The following is an 18320-nucleotide window of genomic DNA, read 5'->3' as shown; positions in this document are numbered from 1 at the left end:
TTTTTACACTGCCTGTGGAAGGGGAAAGGATGCTGGCATTTTCTGAGAGTAAGTACGATGGACCAACTGTGACCGATATTGGAATAAGTATGTATACCTTAGTTGTCTATATAATATACGAATATAGAGGTGCTGAGATAACTCTTCAGTTCTTTTTAAATCTTTCACATCTTTTGAAGAATTTTGGTAAAATACGGCTCACATATGCATTTAATATCTTGGAAAATTTAAATACTTTTGAAACAATGGAGTTTAATATAAGCTGGCAACTCCGACTAATCAACAGGGATGCCAACTCCCTAAAAATATGCACATCTTTTTTGTCGAATAGGTTCTTGAACTTGAAAAAGTGTTTCAAATTAATTTAAAGGCTCGTAAAAGTGATATAATTTTTACAATAGGATCAAAATGCAATAAGATCAATTTATTCATGATTAAAAGGGTTGTGGACCGCTGCAGACAGACCTATAGAGCTGAGTAGAGGTGTTAGAAAGATTTATTTTATTTTTTTATTTTTATTTCGTAATATTTTAAGAAAAGCAATCAAATTAAAATATTTGTTTTAAAACCACTAAACTTTTTTAGTTTCAATAAAAAAAAACAAATACAATTATTTTTGAAAAAGAAATCTATTAGCAACCTTGCTTAATAAATATTACAATTATTACATATAAATCCGGAATTATTAGTCAAAAATTGAGTATTAAAGCTGCAAACAGATCTGTAGAGCTGAGTAGAGGTGTAGAAGATAGTATTTACACATATTTTTATTTCGCAATATATTAAGAGGAGCAATAAAATAAAAATATTTGTTTTAAAGCCACTAAACTTCTTTAGTTTCAATAAAAACAACAAATACAATTATTTTTGAACAAAGATCCATTAGCAATAAATAAATTGCTTAATAATTATTGCAATTATATATAAATCCGGAATTATTAGTCAACAATTTTGTATTACACCTCTCGATGCATTATATACTTTGAAATTGATTTAAAGAGATGCTTGTCGAGAACTTTAATCAGCCATCAATTACAGTATTTGAATATACATAATAATTAGCATTTCTTATAAAATATTTTCCAAATTTTTACATTATTGTTAACAAATCGCTGGCCGCTTCAATAAACGCTTAGCTGGAGCACATCGACGCTGATTAGCAGCAGATTAATGACAATGAAGCAGAGATTGTTGCAGAGCTTGGCCAACTCCCGCCAGGGCTGTTCCTGAATGTCGCAGTATTTGGTGGACTAGGAATTAGAATCGAATCGCATTAATTGAAGCCAAAAGAGGATCCTTAGTCTACTTACATCCGCAAGGCGCAGGCAGAGCAACAATCGCAATATCGACGAATTCATGAGCGCCATGAGGCAAGCGAAGGGCTGAACCCGCGGCGGATAGCGCTCCATCCACATAAGGGCTATATGAAGGAAATAGCAGAAGGCGGCGATCTGCATGATGTGCTGATAGGCCCCCACTGCAAAGTAAATCGGCATCATGGACAAAAGGCAAGGTTTTTTAATAAGGACAGGGACTACTTACTCAGGGGAGGAACGTAGTGGGGCGTTGCGTGTTTGGTCATATATAGAAGTCCACAGGCAGTCAGTGCCAGCACGATTAGAATCAAGGCGCCACGCCGATATCCGCGTAGTAGAAACGAGAGCACAATGAAAATTTGGCAAGCTGGAGGAATATCATTCAAAAAAATAATTAAACATTATATGCTTTCTCACATTAATGAAATATTGTGCAACTACAATTTCGGATTATTTAAAAAAAAAAACTTATTTTGTAAGTTGAGAAAGTTCTATTTCATTTTACTACTGATTAAACTTCTGCAACTTATCATCCTTTGCAGGTTTAGGTTCCCTTGATAAAGCTACTCTTAAGACTCTGGAATCTAATCAGGTAATGTATTATAGTTTCCTAAAATATCATTTTGGTTCAGCAACAAATCGCTTTAATGCCCAGAAATGCACTGCCTTTAGTTTTCCATTGTACGAGTTATCTGTTGTTACTCTTTCTCTTTCCTCTGAGAGCGTCAATTATTTGAGAAATGCTAGAATTTATTGAATCCAAGTTTTCTTCAGAATCCTTAGGTTATTGCTTCTGGGATTTAAAAGCGAAATAAACGAAAACGAGCTAGGAAGTCTGTTTCGAAGCTTTAGCTGTGACAATCGTTTCGTACTGATGATCCTATACTCCTGGTCTACAATTCCTTCCTCGGTGTGTTAGAAACATAAACCTTCTGAATCGGATTCAGTTGAGCTCTGATTGCCTCGTAAAACATATTCGAATTCCTGAACTATTTCTAAGAGTTTCAAGAGTCTCAAGAATTTTCTAATAATTTGTCCACAAATAATCTGCATGTAAGAACTCACCAATCAGAGGCATAACAAACACCTGGCGATAGAAGGAACCATTCCTTTGCAGTCTAAACTCGATAGCCACATCCCCGGCCATGGTCTGAAGCATTCCACGGGTAGCGTAGCGCGTATTAGTGTCGTTCTGTAGCTGCGATACTCCGAATTCCGCGAATGTCCAGGCTGACAATATGTTGACGTGCTCGTGTGGGGAGAGGGGATCGGAATTCGCATCGTAGTCGAGAGCTACGCCTTGCTCTGTGCCCAGAATGATGTCGCAGGAAAGACGCTCGTTGGGCCAATTGCGTGCTGCGTCTACACACCAGCTGATCAGCTCTAGGTTGTTGTCCAGCACTGTAACGGTGCCATTGGATGATACGCGTAGCTCGAAGTTCTTCAAAAGGCCGATCTGCGACTCTAAGGCACCGCTGCTCAGGAGGAGTACTAAGTTACTGCCGCTTCTCATTCAGTTAATAGCGAAACTCACTTAAGAACCAATAAGTTGGGAATCCAGATCTCCAGGTCCGGATGAGAGAATGTCTTAATATTTCCATATTGTGTGGGTTCCCAGCTGAGTCGAGGATCCTGCCAGCTCTACAAATAAAATTTCCGTTTAAACTCACAAATCAAAAATCCAATTGCTGAAAATCCAGGAACCACAAATGAAAATTGGAACCACATAATGATTTTTAATAACAAAAATGATTATTATGCCAAGCAAATGAACTCTCCATTAGATAATTATTTTAAAGAGAATCATATTTTTAGGCAATATTTAAAAATGTTTTTATCGCAACAGCCAACTTTTCGGGACTATCTAAAACACAGACACAACTTTAGTTGGGAATTGAAAAAATTGCATGCATTTGACAAACACATAACAAAATTTAAGTTGGATATAAAGAATCGTGCTTATACCAACATCGAAGACATCTTTGTATACCGCTTCCTATTTGTGGAAAATAGAGGTTAGTATTTAAAGAACTACATGATTATAAATTCTTTTAATTTAAATGCTGCTATCGAAATGTGAAAATCATTGGATTGTTAGAAAATATCGAGATCTGTTGACATGAAAGTATAAACGGAACTCTATTTTTGACGTAACTTTTTACTTCTATGTCCAAATATTTTATTTTAATAATATTTTAATAAAGCTTAATAAAAACAGTGGAAACCAATTCTTTAAAAAAGAAACGTGCAAATTCTTATGTAAAGTAAAAATAAAACTTCAGATTGTTTCCCTGAGAAATGTATGAATATAAGAGTATTAATTTGAACATTATGCAGAAGGTAGAATTGTAGACCACACGTTGTACGAATAAGTATCTAATCATCAAGACGAGAACAATCCAAACGCGATTTTTAATTCAATTACTTCTCCGCCGATAGTTAGGGGTCTTGACTGCTGGCAGGATTGGAGCAAGCTTCGTTTTGTTGGACACAGATTAAATGTAAGAATCGATCTTGTCAGATATCGTACACATAATACTAAATGACAAAGAAGAAGTTTTCGAATTAACAACTTTTTGGAATATATTGGAATCAGCTTGAATGTTGAGAATATTATTGTCATATCTGTTGGTGATACCTCATTCTTTTTCTATATATAAAGGAACATTTTGGAATCAAGTTGGTATTGTAACGAATAGTCATGAATAGTTATGAATAGTCATGAATAATTATGAATAGAAAGTGAAGTTCCTAATTCGTTTAATATTGAGAATATTTTTGTAATATCTAATGCTGATGCACCATTCTTTCTCTATATATAAATACATATATTTTGTGGCTTCTGAACATTTTGGAATCAAGTTGGTATTGTAACGAATAGTCATGAATAGTTATGAATAGTTATGAATAGTGATGAATAGTTATGAATAGTCATGAATAGAAAGACAAGTTCCTAGTTCGTTTAATATTGAGAATATTGTTGTCATATCTGATGGCGATGCACCATTCTTTCTTTTGGGAATCAAGTTGGTATTGTAACGAAAAAGCATTAATAGTCATGAATAGAAAGATAACTCCCTAGTTCGTTAAATTTATAATTCTGAACAGCTGCCACTCACCAAAGTCAGTGCGATGCGCGTTCGAAGCAGAGCGTTGGACTGCTCGTAGGTCAGAGCCCGCATCAGAAAGGCGAAGCGAATGCTGCTGAGCGTCGCGGGCTGAGTTTGATTCTGCGCCTGATAGACCAGAGCGCCCAGCAGCTGCTCCTCCACCGACTGACTCCGCTGCTCCGGGTCTAGCTCTTTATCTGCGAATTGAGAGGAAGCTGGTTGTAGATCGGCCTGAAAATCTATTCGCTTACGCACCAAAGCCGTCGAAAGCGCAGTCGTAGAACCAACGAGCGGTATTGGGGCCGAATGTGCTGAAGCTGACGTAATTGATGGTCAGCGCCGAGGCGTCCAGGAAGCGCAGTAACGGCTCCGTCTTGAAGCCCGGTATGAAAACTTGCAAATTTCCGTCTGTGGAGCAGAACAGGAACAGGCGCCATGAATGAAAAATCACTTACAGAGGCAGAATTGAAACTAACCCTTGGTTTGGATGATTTCGATGGGCGTGGGATCGTATATCGACAAGAGATGTTGATCTTGGTTCGTGGATACGCGCCTCAGGCCCATGCTGGTGCGAATAGCCGAGAATGTGTTTCCGCCAGCGCCAATGACTGTGGCAATGGAGAGGCGAATCATTTTGAATAGCAGAAATTTTAGATAAGCGCTTATCGCTGAGCTTTAACCTCACCAATCTCATAGACACGGTCGTGTGGGCGCGGCCGATCCGTGACTGAGAGCAGAATGTGGGCATCCATGCTGGTCAGCACATAGAACTTCAAGTGCAGGCGCTCATCATTCTTGATGTTGTTGTTGTCCAACGAGTGCACAATAAAGAAATCCTTATAAGCATAGCCTCCTTCCGTAATTTCATAAGTATCGCAACTGTCCAATTCGGCAAATGTTATATTATAGCGGCCCTTGGTAGCCGCCGAAGTCGTCCATGGAACCAGGCACAAAATGCAGCTGATAAGCCACAATCCGCAATTAATATTAGGCGTAATATTCATATTCAAAACTGAGCCAGCGAGAATGTGTGCGCTCTAGAGGAGCGTTAGATAGCAACTGAAACACTCTGCGGATATAACGACTATCTGGAGCAGAAGCGGGAACAACCGCTTAGCGCTCAAGCCAAATCATTCATAAAACATTTATAATAATGCTGATAACAATATGTTATTGTTTACTCAATATACTTGCATGCGGTGCCAAACTCTTAAGTAAAAAAGGCATATTTCAAGTATTGCTGTAGCTTGAAGATTATTGCAGTAAAATTCTTTTTTTTTAACTATCTGCATCTCTTATTCTCACATGCGTTGCATCATCATTCGTATACAAATATTTAGTTAACTAACTAATGAGTTAATTCATAAATAAATTAAATAATTGCTTCAGAAATCGGTTTTATGAGGCTGACTAATTATTTTCCGAAGCAACATTTGGTGCGAATCTAGAATACGATGGCTTGTGGTGAAAATAGTTAGGCGCCACCTAGCGTTGAAGTAGAAGGTACGTTACCCAGCATACTTACCATGGCGCAACTCACTTCCACCACAGCATACTCTACGGCATAAAGCGTTTGCAAATCCAACCATCTTTTCGGCATTATTTATACACCAACTTCGAAAAAGGGCGCCACTTCGTGAACAGTACAAGCAAAATTATTGGGCATAACTCATGTTAATTCTTGTATACTTCTGAAATATTTGTTCAATAGCTACTTAAAATTAAAGAAACTGTGCAAGTTTGTTTTACGAAGTAAAAGTTTGAAACGAAATACGCATGGCAGTTGCGCGAGCGAATGTTTAATTAATAGTTTAAATATTAGAAAAATTATGTAATTATGTACATATTAATTTGTGTGTGAAGTGTGCAAAATATGTGTTCATTAATGCGACATAATAAGCATGAAAAATGCGTATGGCAGTTGCGCGAGCGAATTTACAGTTATGATTTTTGATTCCTTGCTTTCACTTTTATATTCTTACGAGAACATTCTGCTTGCAGCTGCAATGCAAGGCTTAGTTTTTCGCGACCTGTTGAACGCGTCGCGCCGTTTGTGTTTGGAGTTGCCGAAAACTCTAATAAAACGTTTAATTAATAGTTTAAACATTAGAAAAATTATGTAAAAGTATATGTACATATTAATTTGAGCGTGAAGTGTGTAAAATATGTGTTCATTAATGCGACATAATAAGCATGAAAAAATGTGTATGGCAGTTGCGCGAGCGAATTTACAGTTATGGTTTTTGATTCCTTGCTTTCACTTCTACATTCGTACGAGAGCATTCTGCTTGCAGCTGCAATGCAAGGCTTAGTTTTTCGCGACCTGTTGAACGCGTCGCGCCGTTTGTGTTTGGAGTTGCCGAAAACTCTGATAAAATGTTTAATTAATAGTTTAAACTTTAAACATTAGAAAAATTATGTAATTATGTACATATTAATTTGTGTGTGAAGTGTGCAAAATATGTGTTCATTAATGCGACATAATAAGCATGAAAAAATGCGTATGGCAGTTGCGCGATCGAATTTACAGTTATGGTTTTTGATTCCTTGCTTTCACTTTTACATTCTTACGAGAGCATTCTGCTTGCAGCTTGCAATGCAAGGCTTAGTTTTTCGCGACCTGTTGAACGCGTCGCGCCGTTTGTGTTTGGAGTTGCCGAAAAATGTTTAATTAATAGTTTAAATAATAGAAAAGTTATGTCAAATCATATGTAAATACATATTCAGTTGTGGGTGAAGTGTGCAAAATATGTGTTTATTAATGCTAAACTGCCGCGCGATTAATGTGCTGCGTACACACATACATACTTATGTGTGTATGTGTGTGTTCGTGATTTCAAATAAATTGCGCAGTGCCTTTTGTTGTGCCAATTTTTTTTATTTATTTTTTTAAGTGCTTGTAAATGTGATTTAAATAAGTAAAGGTGTTCAATTTGAAAATAATTTTTAATTAAAGTGATCGCAATTCATTTGTATGTAAGTGCGCAGTGCCCATATTTTTTGTTATTTTTTTTAAGTGTCTGTAAATGTGATTTTTATAAGTAAATTATCAATATGAAAATAATTTTTAATTAAAGCGATCGCTAATCTGTATGCAAATGTAAGTACGAAGCGATTTATATTAATGATTTTATGAATGGGTCTCACTCACAGTGGCAGACGAAATGTCATAACATAACAGATTCACAAAAAAAAAAGAAAGAAAAAAACTCAATTTACAGAACTTGCCGAAAATGTTGTATAACAGATTGCTAACTGGCCTATATTTGTGTATTGAGTCTGTTGTATGAAGACATACCAACAAGTTGGCGTTAGGGGATCGAGCTCCGTTAGATCAATCAGAAACGCAAGAGAGCGTACGAATTCTCTTAAAAAAGTTAGGTAATGAAGTCAGCATGTAAGACACAATTATGCATAATAAATAATTGGCAAGTCGAGCTGATTCCTTTTTTTCGGTTTAAGAATTAAATTAAAGAAATTAATTTGGACTTTATTTATTTTATTTGCATTCTCTGTATATGAAATGTACAAGAGTATATTATGTTTGTGCGCGGTGAAAAATGTAACAGGCAGAAGGAGGCGTGGCAGACCCCACAAAGTATATATATTCCTGATCAGGATGACAAGAAGAGTCGATATAGCCATGTTCGTCTGTCCCTCTGTGTATCTGTCCGTCTATTTGTATGAACGCAAAGATCTCCCGCTGTTGACGATTTTCTATAACTCCCGTAATTCTTGGAATTTTTAACTCAAATTTGGTAAACAGTTATAGCAATAATTGTAATATCTCTGTAATCTCTAGCAATAATTGTTGTTTTTGTTGCTGTTTGTTGACTTAATTCTGTACTTCACACATATGTTTCCAATTATGTATGTAATTATTGATTATATTTTTTAAAAACTTTAATATATAAAATTTTTTTTTTTATTTTAAAATTTAAAATGTTTACCTTCGTTTTGAGAGAAGGTACTTGGTATTTAAGAGTTGAGCCCGCTCGACTTTGGCATTCCTTTCTTGATTTTTTTTTTTAAAGTCCTTAATTTTTTTAACTCTATAATTATTACACATATATAAATATGTAGAGAGTATTTCATAGTCGGGATATCCGACTTTAGCTTCTCCACTTGTTAAATCTGGAACCGATTCAGTGTTGTCGAAGCAATTCTGCAATATTTAACTCACCTTATTTTAATTAGGAACCATATGAGATAAGAGCATATATCTGAAGAGAACTCAATCACGATTTCTGAGTAAAACACGAATTTTATATAATTAAATTTTATTTTAAGTTTCTTCTCGTTCAATTACAAATGTATTTCGTATTATTTGTTATCTCATTGCTGGTATATTGTTTGATTTTTGTCTTGATTCGTGCTGTTGAGTCGCTTGAAAATAATTGGAAATTCATTGGGGTGCCATACATGAATACTATATACTGGTACTATATGTGTGTATTCGTTTATGCCATGTGCTTAGAAAACCAATTTGTTTCACTGAACTGCGTATTTTATAGTAATTTTTAAAATGCATGTTTTGTTTGTAAATAAAATAATATCTGTTGCGTTCAACTGCTAAAGTATCTGATGCTTTTCATGGCGCTCCCTCTCTTAAATATATATAAATATGTATTGTATATATAATTTTTTTGTTTTTATATATATAATTACATTTCACAAAATACAATTCACAACTACTCTTGACGTTAAGTTTTCCTTTGTGTAACTTCAACTGACTTCATCACTGGCAGGTGGCAGACGGCACAACCGACTGCCATGCCTCCTCGCTCCACATTCCAATCTTTGCAAGAAGTACGAGTACATAGGTATATTATATTTTAAACATACATTTTCATTTTCTCAAAATTAAAAAATCGTATACATTTGCAAATTGCAATCAATTTCCGTAAAATTTAGTTTTAATATATAGTAAATAAATTTCAATCACAAAAAATCAAAACAGTTGCCTAAACGTAAAAGGTTTCAATTTTTCATTCGAATTGTTGCCCTTAACTGTGACGCCCGTTCGAATTTTTTCTCGTTTTTTTTTTTACATTGCTGCCATTTTGTTTGACTTTTCATTTACGTATATTTGTTACACTTTAGCCTTTAATAAGTATGTTTTGCCTTTTATAAGATAGATTTAGATCGAAGCGTTTGCTATGTACGCCCAAAAGTAAAACACTCGGCCAAGGAGCTGACACTGCTCTCCCAGCTGTCTTCTTACAATAAAACTAAACACTACTTTAGCAATAATTTTGTAAGCTTATCAACAACATCGAATAGCGTATTTTAATGTTTCCTTCTCTCCCTCCTCATTCTTTCAATATGCGTATTAAACATTGTATTGTACTGCTTGTACGACGTGTAGAGAAATTTGCTAATTAAAGTTTACATTTTTGGTTATCGATCGATCGTTGGATCGTTCGTTCGTTTGTTCGTTTTACTTGGAGAGCTTCGTTTTAATGATACGTATAAGTGTTGAGGGGTTATTAGTGCTAAAAACAGAAACAACTCAAACAAGCTAATTGTGAAAATACACAACAAATAAAACGCAACAGAAATAGTAATTCGTTAACTCTGTACTTACTTCAAACAAAAGAGCAGAAAACGTAAGCTACGGCCAGACAGGCAAATAATTTGCCCACAAATCCGTCAAATCAATAAGTTGACACTCCCATGAGTCTAGTTGAAATTGTGTGCAAAGAATTTGTCTGTGTGACCATCAATTGAAATGAATAAAAACGAAAAGAGAACGAAAAATTTGGTTTAATATGTTTTATTACAACTCTTGTATATTTTGTTTCATGCTTATGGAAATATTTAAATACTATATAGCTGCTAAAACATTATACACATCGTTGCTATATATTTATATATATATATTTACTTTTGTTGTTTTTTCAAGAAATATTTTGTGTTTTTAATGCGAAATGCTGACCGCTTAATGTCGCTTCATATATAAATATTAAATTTAAATACAATAGTTGTTAATGCATAATAGATATTTTCTTTGTTTTGTTTCACACTTTCATTTTTTGTTTGTTTTGTAAATCTAACGCTATGTTTAATTATATTACTAATACATAGGTTTATTTATTTTTTGTTTACTTTATACAATCGTTTGCGGCCTAAATGCATAATGCCCTGCGTCAGCTGCAATTGTTGGCAATTTATTTTCTAGCGGGTTTTTAAAAATTAAATTCAATTTTTTGAGCTTAAATGCAGTTGTTGTTGCTGTTGTTGTTGGGTTCGTTTTTGTAGATTTCCGACGCTAAAATGCAATTACTAAAATGTAAGTTTAATTTAAGTTTATGTGTTATAGTTTAGGCATAGTTTTTGTTTCGGCTTTTTAGTTTTAAAAAAACGTTTACAAACTACGCTTCATAGAAGTATTTACAGAAAAGGGTGTGTGTGTGTGTGTGTGTGTATGTGTGTTTGTGTATAAATTGTAACTTAATTTTAGTGCGACGCCTTATAGATAGAAAATAATTTACAAATGGTTCTCATTATATGTACCGTGCAATCGGGCAATCTTTTGATAATGTTGCCCATCTGCCCCGATTCTTTGTCCTCCACTCCTACTCCTACTTCCTGTGTGTGCTTTAACGCATTCGAACTGTGTAATGTTTAGGTTAATAGTAAGTAGTAAGTTACTTTAAATGTTAGTTGTAATTTCGAAATATGGCTCGTGGCTCTGACTTGGCAGTGGCATTTACTCGCGCAGAGTTCTTTGCTCCTTTTGATTACGTTTTATTTTACGTGTATTTTAATTCGTATGGGCATCTATTGCTGCTTGCTGTACGGTCGTAAAAACTATTTATTTAGGTATACGCATATTTTTTGTTTTCAGTCTATTTCGTTGGAAAAAGTAATGGAAAAAATGAAAAATCAATCGGGGACATACATATGTTCATATAGCCAATGGTTTAGACCACGCGCGCCTTCTCAGCTGTGCCTTCAACTCTATTGCGCTCTCGAAAGTTCCAGAGCGTTTCTTCCACTCCCCATTCGCTCTTTGCTGGCATGCTTCTTCTTCTTCATCATCTTATTTTGTTCTTCTACATATACTACGTTTTCTTCTGCTTCTTCTGCTGTTTCTCAAAGGTTTTTGGACTAGAATGTTATACAAATAGTTTCGTTTTAATGCCTGCGCTCTAACAAACTACAGCTACAAAAGTAATATGGCGTTGCTTAAACCTTTGATTAAAAAAGAGACAGTGAGTGCGCGAGTGAGTGAGTGAATGAGTGAGAGAGCGAGAGATTAAGTGAGAGAGTGAGAGTGAGAGAAAAACTGATGGCCTTACAACTGACTGAAGCTGCTCGTTGAGACCCAGTGCGCCGTGTCCGGGCGTACCATTAACTATATGGGACCGTAGTCGCTCAATGCCTGCCCCGGATGCTGGGAGCCCTGCCCGCCGGGCAAAGTAACCACCACTGAGACAGCCCGCGAGTCTATTACCGACCCGGGCGCTGTACTCTGGCCCCCACTTGCGCCCACACCAACACCATTGCCATTGCCATAGACGCCCACATTGCCGGGCGCTCCGTTAGCACCGCCCACCCCACCTCCGTGTAACAAGCTGCCAGGAGGAGCTCCCATACCAGACATACCGCCACCGCCAACCGTACTATTGCTCATGCCCGCCGTGCTCATTAGTGTGCCGTGTCCGCCTAGCACGCTGCCGCCGCCAATCGTACTGCCGCCGCCGCCACCACCCATGGTTGAAGCTCCTCCTGACTCTCCATGTCATACGTGACTGGCCGCTGGCTGCTTGAGAACATGGTGGTGCAGATGATGGTGGCTAGTGGAGGCCACCGAGGCACCGCCTTGTGTGTAGGGTGTGGCCAAAAGCGACCCCGCAGCCGAGCCCACTGGCATGCCCATTCCGGAGCCAGCATAGGGATGTGGTATGGGTGGCCGTTGCTTGATCAGCGCCTGATTGGCTCCAGTGCGATCGGGCGCGCCGAATAAACGTCGCCAGAACCGACGCCAGCTCTCAAGTGTCTTGCCCGACCAGATCCAAACACCCGACGTGATTCCCACCGCCAATGCCATGAAGTACTTCAGCATGAGCACTGAGTAGAGAGGTTTCTTACCCGGACCCTTTACCTGGGCACACGGGCATGCCAGCGATTTGATCCAATCTTCGAAATAGGCCGCCTCGTACAGATAGCAGCCGATGACAATAGTCGCTGGGACGGTGTAGAGCACCGAGAAGATGCCAATGCGTATCATGAGCTTCTCCAGCTTGTCCGCCTTAACGCCGGCACCCACTCCGCCCTGTTGCTTGATCACGGATCGAATGCGGAAGAGCGAAACAAAGCCGGCCATTAGGAAGGTGGTGCCAATTACCAAATAGACGAAGAGAGGCGCCAGCACAAAGGTCTTCAGGTGATCCGGATTTAGGTTGCCCACGTAGCAGATTCCCAGTATGGGATCTCCATCGACTGCGGACAGCAAGATGACGGCCACAGACTGGACTGTGGGTATCAACCAAGCGGCCAAATGGAAGTACTGCGAGTGTTTGGTGATAGCCTCATTGCCCCACTTTAGACCGGCTGCTAGGAACCAGGTGAAGCTCAGGATGACCCACCAAATCGAGGAGGCCATGCCAAAGAAGTAAGTGAGCAGAAAGACCAGCGTACAGGAGTGCGGCCCGGTAGAGCTTTCGCGCAGCAGACGTCCATCGCAGGCGATCTCCTCGTTCTGCAGAAAGTTGCGGGACAGATAGCCGACGGCCACCATGAAATAGCAGGCCGAGAGAAAGACAATGGGCCGCTCCGGATATTTAAACCTTTCGGTGTCTATGATGAATGTGGTTAGGGTCATGAGGGTGCTGCAGAAGCATAGACCCGACCACAGGGCGATCCACAGGCCGGCGAAGTCCTTTTCGTCGTTGCTGAAGAACGGACCCTTGCATGGTATGGCGCAGTTTGGTACGCCGGCGATCCTTTGCACAGTGAGGTTCATGTACCAGTGATGATGCATCGATGGCTGCTGTAGCAGCTGCTCCTTCCCCAGGACGATGAGTGGCTGGCGGCACGAGCAGCTGCACTCCTTTGCGTTTGCCCTTTCTCCTAGGGAATTTTGGCAGTTTTTTGAATTGCCCTTGCCCTTGCACTTCTGTGTAGTGCCCGACCCAGAGCCGGAGCCGCTCTGGCCGCCCTGCTTGCGTTTTCCGCCGCCAGAGCTGCCACTCGAACCACTGCCGCCTGAGCCGCTGCCGCCACTGCCCGCCTCCGTATACGAGGGCTGCTCCATGCACAGATTCTCGGAATCACCGTGCAACGGCAAATGCTCGCAGGCCATTCGCTCCGGCCACTCGAAGCTGTACTGCTGCATGATGGGGGCGCAGCCGGAGCGCGCACGCTCGCAAACCGAGCGACACACTGGCAGCGGCTTGTGATAGTCCTCCAGACAGATGGGCGTGTACATTGAGCAGAGGAAGAACTTTAAGTCGGGCGAGCACTTGATCTCCACCAGCGGCCAAAACTGATGCACCTCCAGGCCCGCCTCGTCCTGTGTCTCGTGGTTCATCTCGTTGGGAAACGAGGTCATGTTGTAGCCAATGCCGCGACACATTGGTATCGTGATCTCCTCGCAGCGCGAGTTGGGGTCCTTGGGTATGGCAGGCACGCCATAGCCCGGCGCCGGACTCACCTCCATGGAGTGTGGAACCATGCCCATGCCACCCATGTGGCCCCCCAAGCCACCTCCATTATCCGTCATGTGCTGTGGGCTGTCAGCTCGAGCCATTGCTCCAAGGAGCAGCAGGCAAAGCATGCTCCGCACTGATCTACTTGTATGCCAGCTGGGAGTTGCTGCCGCTAATTGTGTGTGGGTTGCCATCGTTTTCATTTTGTTTGTGTTGCTTATCCTCTGGGTTGTTCGTTGGTGGTTCAGCTTCCTGCGGCTGCAGCGTGTTGCGTCTGCCTTGGCAGCGCTTTGTCCAATGCGCAAAGTTTTACGAACTTGACGAGTTTCCACTGCGTCGCGTCAAATTGTCAACGCTCGACAACTGACGTGGAGTAGTAGCTGCAAAGAGAAGACGAAAAGTGGGTGACCATTAGTCGAAATGTGTGTGGCACAACTAGCAACTAGTCCTCTCTCATTTGAATCGCCTCAATTGAAGGCACTCGGCGGCTGACATGTTCTGTCCAACCCTTCCGCCCTTAACAAAGTGGAAGCTGGGGAGAGAGAGAGAGTCCGAGCCCATTGTCAATATTTGCTTTGCCAACTGCTGATGCTGCATAGGCCCATGGGCCTGCTGACCAAGAGGCGCATCAATCAAAATCACAGACTTTTATTAAATTTGACAGTCGCAAGCGGCGACAAACGACTCAACGACAATGGCGACATTGTGGCCGCTGACATTCTTGATCAAACTGTTTGTTCGGAAAGGGTGTAAACGAGTGAGTGTTTAATGGCAGGATGGGGGAGGGGGAGGGGGAATAGAACGAATACACACTCGCTGGCGTGTGATGAAGCAGAAATTAATTCAAGACAATTGCTCACTTTACTCACACGTCCAAGTATCAAACCCCACTGGATGACTAGTCAAGTGTATCAGCTCAGAGGCTCAGCGAAGCATGCCCGCAAAACGGCACAGTGGGCCGGAAGTAAATCAAATTGGACAAACGGTAGTAACTAGAGTTCCCATTTAAATCAGTGCTTAAAACTAACACACTCTGAGAATATCAAGCAATCACAAATTATACCTATAAACGACGGAAAGCACTTGAAGTATTATTTCACGTGCTTTTTTGTAAATCTCTCGGCATTATTTAAGAACTGTCCTCGATTGGACAGTAAAATTTTATGATAATTCTGATATTTTTTAATCATGCTATCGTCGTGATGCTTGCGGCTTGATTTTAGCCGAGTGCCTACTCAAGGATCGAACTCTGATCGTGGGTTTCCTTCTAGCTGGTTTGAGCTATCCCAAGCCCTATTATTTAAGGATGAAATCACAATGTTTTATCGAGAAGTTTTTCATAACCAATCCCTGCAATGTTTACAAATAGTAGCTTTCATTGAATTTCTGATATATTTCGGAACTATAGCATATATTCCTTTCATACTACGCGACATCGAAATTATATTGATATTAAAGAAGTGGTCGTTCCTTCAACTAGTATCGATTTTATTAATATTAATACTATGTTTTTCAAATCCAAATCAGTTGGAAGAATAAGGCTGAGCTAAAAGCTCAAAGCTGGCTGTTAATACCGATTTTCGACGCGCTTTTTAATCCGCTATAGCTATAAGTCTAATATCACGTGTGGAGCTATATTTAATTAAAGGGTACATTAATAAATAAAAAAATGTTCGTATTGAATAGAAAATTAGTGGTTAAGCAGTTGTGGTAAACAATAATTATTCTTCCTGTTTCCACAAATGTTCTTTTATATAAAAAACATCAAATACATTTCTTAACACCTTGGACGTTCATCCGAGAGGGTTCTTTTTTATAAAAAACATCAAACAAAATTCTTAACACCTTCATAGTTCGTCCGAGGGTAAGGGGTCATCACAAAGCCAGTGTTTGTGTCAATTAAAATGAATATACGCCAGAAACTGGACCACTGTGCACCATGGACTGAAGTGCAAGTTCGAGTGCAAATTCCGAGCAGGCAGCTGTCAGCAAGCAGCAACAAAGCGGCCTGCAAATTATATGGCCAACACCTTGTTAACTGTGTCAGCCAGTCAGTCATTGGCAAGAGATGTGGGCAGCATCGGAACATGATATCAATACCAAAATTTTGTGGTCAACGCGATCCGAGAGCAGCTGCAAAAACGAAACCAAGCCAGCAATGAAACTGAGCTCGACGCCAAGACCAAGACCGAGATGTAGATGGAGAAGGGCTCACCAAATTGACAGATGGACAAGTTGTTGTTGTTTTTGTTGTTGGAGCTTCTACCACTGGGGTGGCAAAAAGTGAAGGGCGTTTAAGCAGCTACTGTTTTAAAGCAAAAATTTATCTACGAGATACACAAAACTCAGGCACATCAGACAAGTGTCAAGTGACATATTTGTGGCTTTTGTGGCTAGCATAGGCTGCTGGCTCTGGGCTGTTGGCTGTGTTGTGTGTGGTCTACAAAATCGAAACAAAATCTTCTACGGTTCGACAGCTTTAAGAACAAAATGCAGCCCGAAAACACTGCCAGGCATAGACACAGCGAACATGTCCTGAACTTCTTGGAAGCTGCGCAAAATAGTTGAACTATTTGGCAAGTGCCAGCGCACATAGCTGCTTAAATAAGTGACATTTTAATTAATAACATTTGTGTGTCACACCCACCATCCTACACACACACACACACACACACACACACACACATACTATACACGCAATCCAAATGAACTTGATTCAAGTGCTCCTGTAAAAGGGTGCCAGGCCATCGTTGATTGCCATCGCCGAGTTGGCCGATATGTATGGCCGTGTTGGCGACGCCAGCTGAAACATTTTTCGTGTAAAAATGTTTACCGAGCACTTCAAAATAATTAAGTAAATACTTTTCGGGAAATGGAAAAGCGTGCAGGCATTTCTCGGGGGGTGTTGCATTGCTTTTGCGCAGCTCCAAAAATAAATGTTGAAATACAATATCTGAAATGTGGGCGCACGAAAGACAAAGGGGCGCGAGATAATGCTGTGAGAAAGAATGCCAGGCGCGTTGCATATCAAATGTCGCGCCAAAAGCCAGCTCTATTGCCAGTGCTGCAAAGCGAGGCATCTTTATGTTCAGGTTATAAATCTTGCTTGATCTTTCTGTCCTAAGTTGGACAATTATTAAATATTATGCTCTTATCATGATGGTTGCGGCGTGATTCGAACCGAGTACTCATGGATCGAAATCCCAATTGTAACATTCCCGCTAGTTCATTGCCAGTGTTGCAAAGCAAAACCTTTTCTTTGGATCGCTGCTCATATTTTTAAAACTTTTTTTCCACAAATTCCGAGAGAATTACGAGTGTAATAAATAATTATTAATTAATATATATATTCCACGAAAACATTTAATAAACGACCTATGTTTCGAACGCTGCTTCACAATTAATTCAAGAAGCGACAAATTAAAGCAAACCTATACCTACTTGTACACAAGTCTATTAATTGGATTCCTTAACTTGCGGCAGAAAGCAGTTTGTTGCACTCTCCAAAGTATGCGAGTCAGCCAAACATATTTAAATGCAGAACGTGACCAAAATCGATGACTAGCCTGCTAGCAGACGCAAAGAAAAACAAATACAAAAACAAAAACAACAGAAACCGAATTGGTTCGACAAAAGCCGTGCACTCAAGGTAGCCGAAAACACTTGTAACGGCCCAAAAATAACAGCGACAACTACAACAACAACAATATACGCCCATCCTGTTGTTGTTGCTAATGTTGTTACAGTGTCAAGGGCCCATCCTCGTCGGTATGTCGATTGCTTGGGGTCCGAGCGGGCAACTAATAAGTACATATGTTCATGTGTTCATGGGAAATGGCTCAGAAATAATAGCAAACGTGCCTCGTTGTCGAACCCAAAGAGAAAATGCATAAATATTATTTTTAATAGAGAAAAATGTCTCAAGTGGTAGGCAGTGGATGGCCATGGAAAGTGGTAGGCAAAATGTTTGTATTTGATTTGCTGGCTCACATGTTTATTTAGTGATTTGTTGTTTTACTTTTTTCTTTTTTTTTCTTTTTTTTGCTGCTGCTTATTGTTATACATACGAGTACTATATGCTCGTATATACAAGTAGTATGCTTACGATATTTGAGAGCGTGGCCTGAGAAAATATGCGACTCATATTGTTTATTTAATTGTTAACAAGGCGGCGGGACGAGCTCGGTCGAGCAAAGCTCGTTACGAGTAACAAATTATTATTGGAAGCGATGCTAAGC

At 39.8% G+C, this 18320-nt stretch overlaps 3 protein-coding genes across 3 annotated transcripts in view; all 3 read right to left on the bottom strand.

Moving 5' to 3' along the window:
* Window positions 1–1032: 1032 nt before the first annotated feature.
* On the bottom strand, window positions 1033–5430 carry LOC115622325 (acetylcholine receptor subunit beta). Its single transcript, XM_030516234.1, has 9 exons — window positions 5112–5430; window positions 4903–5034; window positions 4682–4834; window positions 4436–4623; window positions 2851–2957; window positions 2382–2791; window positions 1543–1683; window positions 1311–1477; window positions 1033–1250 (listed from the first exon to the last, which is right to left on the bottom strand). The coding sequence occupies exons 1-9, from the start codon at window positions 5428–5430 to the stop codon at window positions 1122–1124; spliced, it is 1746 nt and encodes a 581-aa protein (XP_030372094.1). The 3' UTR covers window positions 1033–1121.
* A 4845-nt stretch (window positions 5431–10275) lies between these two features.
* The window catches only part of LOC115623258 (frizzled-2), a 121292-nt gene continuing 113247 nt past the window's right edge, over window positions 10276–18320 (bottom strand). The window contains exon 6 of the mRNA XM_030517528.1: window positions 10276–14462. Within this exon, the coding sequence (XP_030373388.1) occupies window positions 12174–14285 (2112 nt within the window). The 5' untranslated portion in view covers window positions 14286–14462 and the 3' untranslated portion in view covers window positions 10276–12173. The remainder of the gene's footprint in view (window positions 14463–18320) is intronic.
* On the bottom strand, window positions 11787–12146 carry LOC115622322 (acanthoscurrin-2-like). The gene has a single exon (XM_030516229.1). It carries the CDS (start codon window positions 12144–12146, stop codon window positions 11787–11789), a length of 360 nt encoding a protein of 119 aa, XP_030372089.1.

The sequence above is a fragment of the Scaptodrosophila lebanonensis genome, unplaced genomic scaffold (assembly GCF_003285725.1).
Source record: "Scaptodrosophila lebanonensis strain 11010-0011.00,11010-0021.00 unplaced genomic scaffold, SlebRS2 tig00000043-arrow-pilon, whole genome shotgun sequence".
Taxonomy (NCBI): domain Eukaryota; kingdom Metazoa; phylum Arthropoda; class Insecta; order Diptera; family Drosophilidae; genus Scaptodrosophila; species Scaptodrosophila lebanonensis.
Note: the sequence above shows the minus strand (reverse complement) of the source record. Positions and strands in the feature narration are given on the sequence as shown.

Coding starts and splice junctions, on each gene's coding strand:
- LOC115622322 (XM_030516229.1), bottom strand. CDS start 12,146: ATGGGTGGTGGCGGCGGCGGCAGTACGATTGGCGGCGGCAGCGTGCTA.
- LOC115622325 (XM_030516234.1), bottom strand. CDS start 5,430: ATGAATATTACGCCTAATATTAATTGCGGATTGTGGCTTATCAGCTGC. Junction 2,792..2,850: donor CCCAACTTATTGGTTCTTAA/GTGAGTTTCGCT, acceptor CCTCCTGAGCAG/CGGTGCCTTAGAGTCGCAGA. Junction 1,251..1,310: donor TCTGCCTGCGCCTTGCGGAT/GTAAGTAGACTA, acceptor TCTAATTCCTAG/TCCACCAAATACTGCGACAT.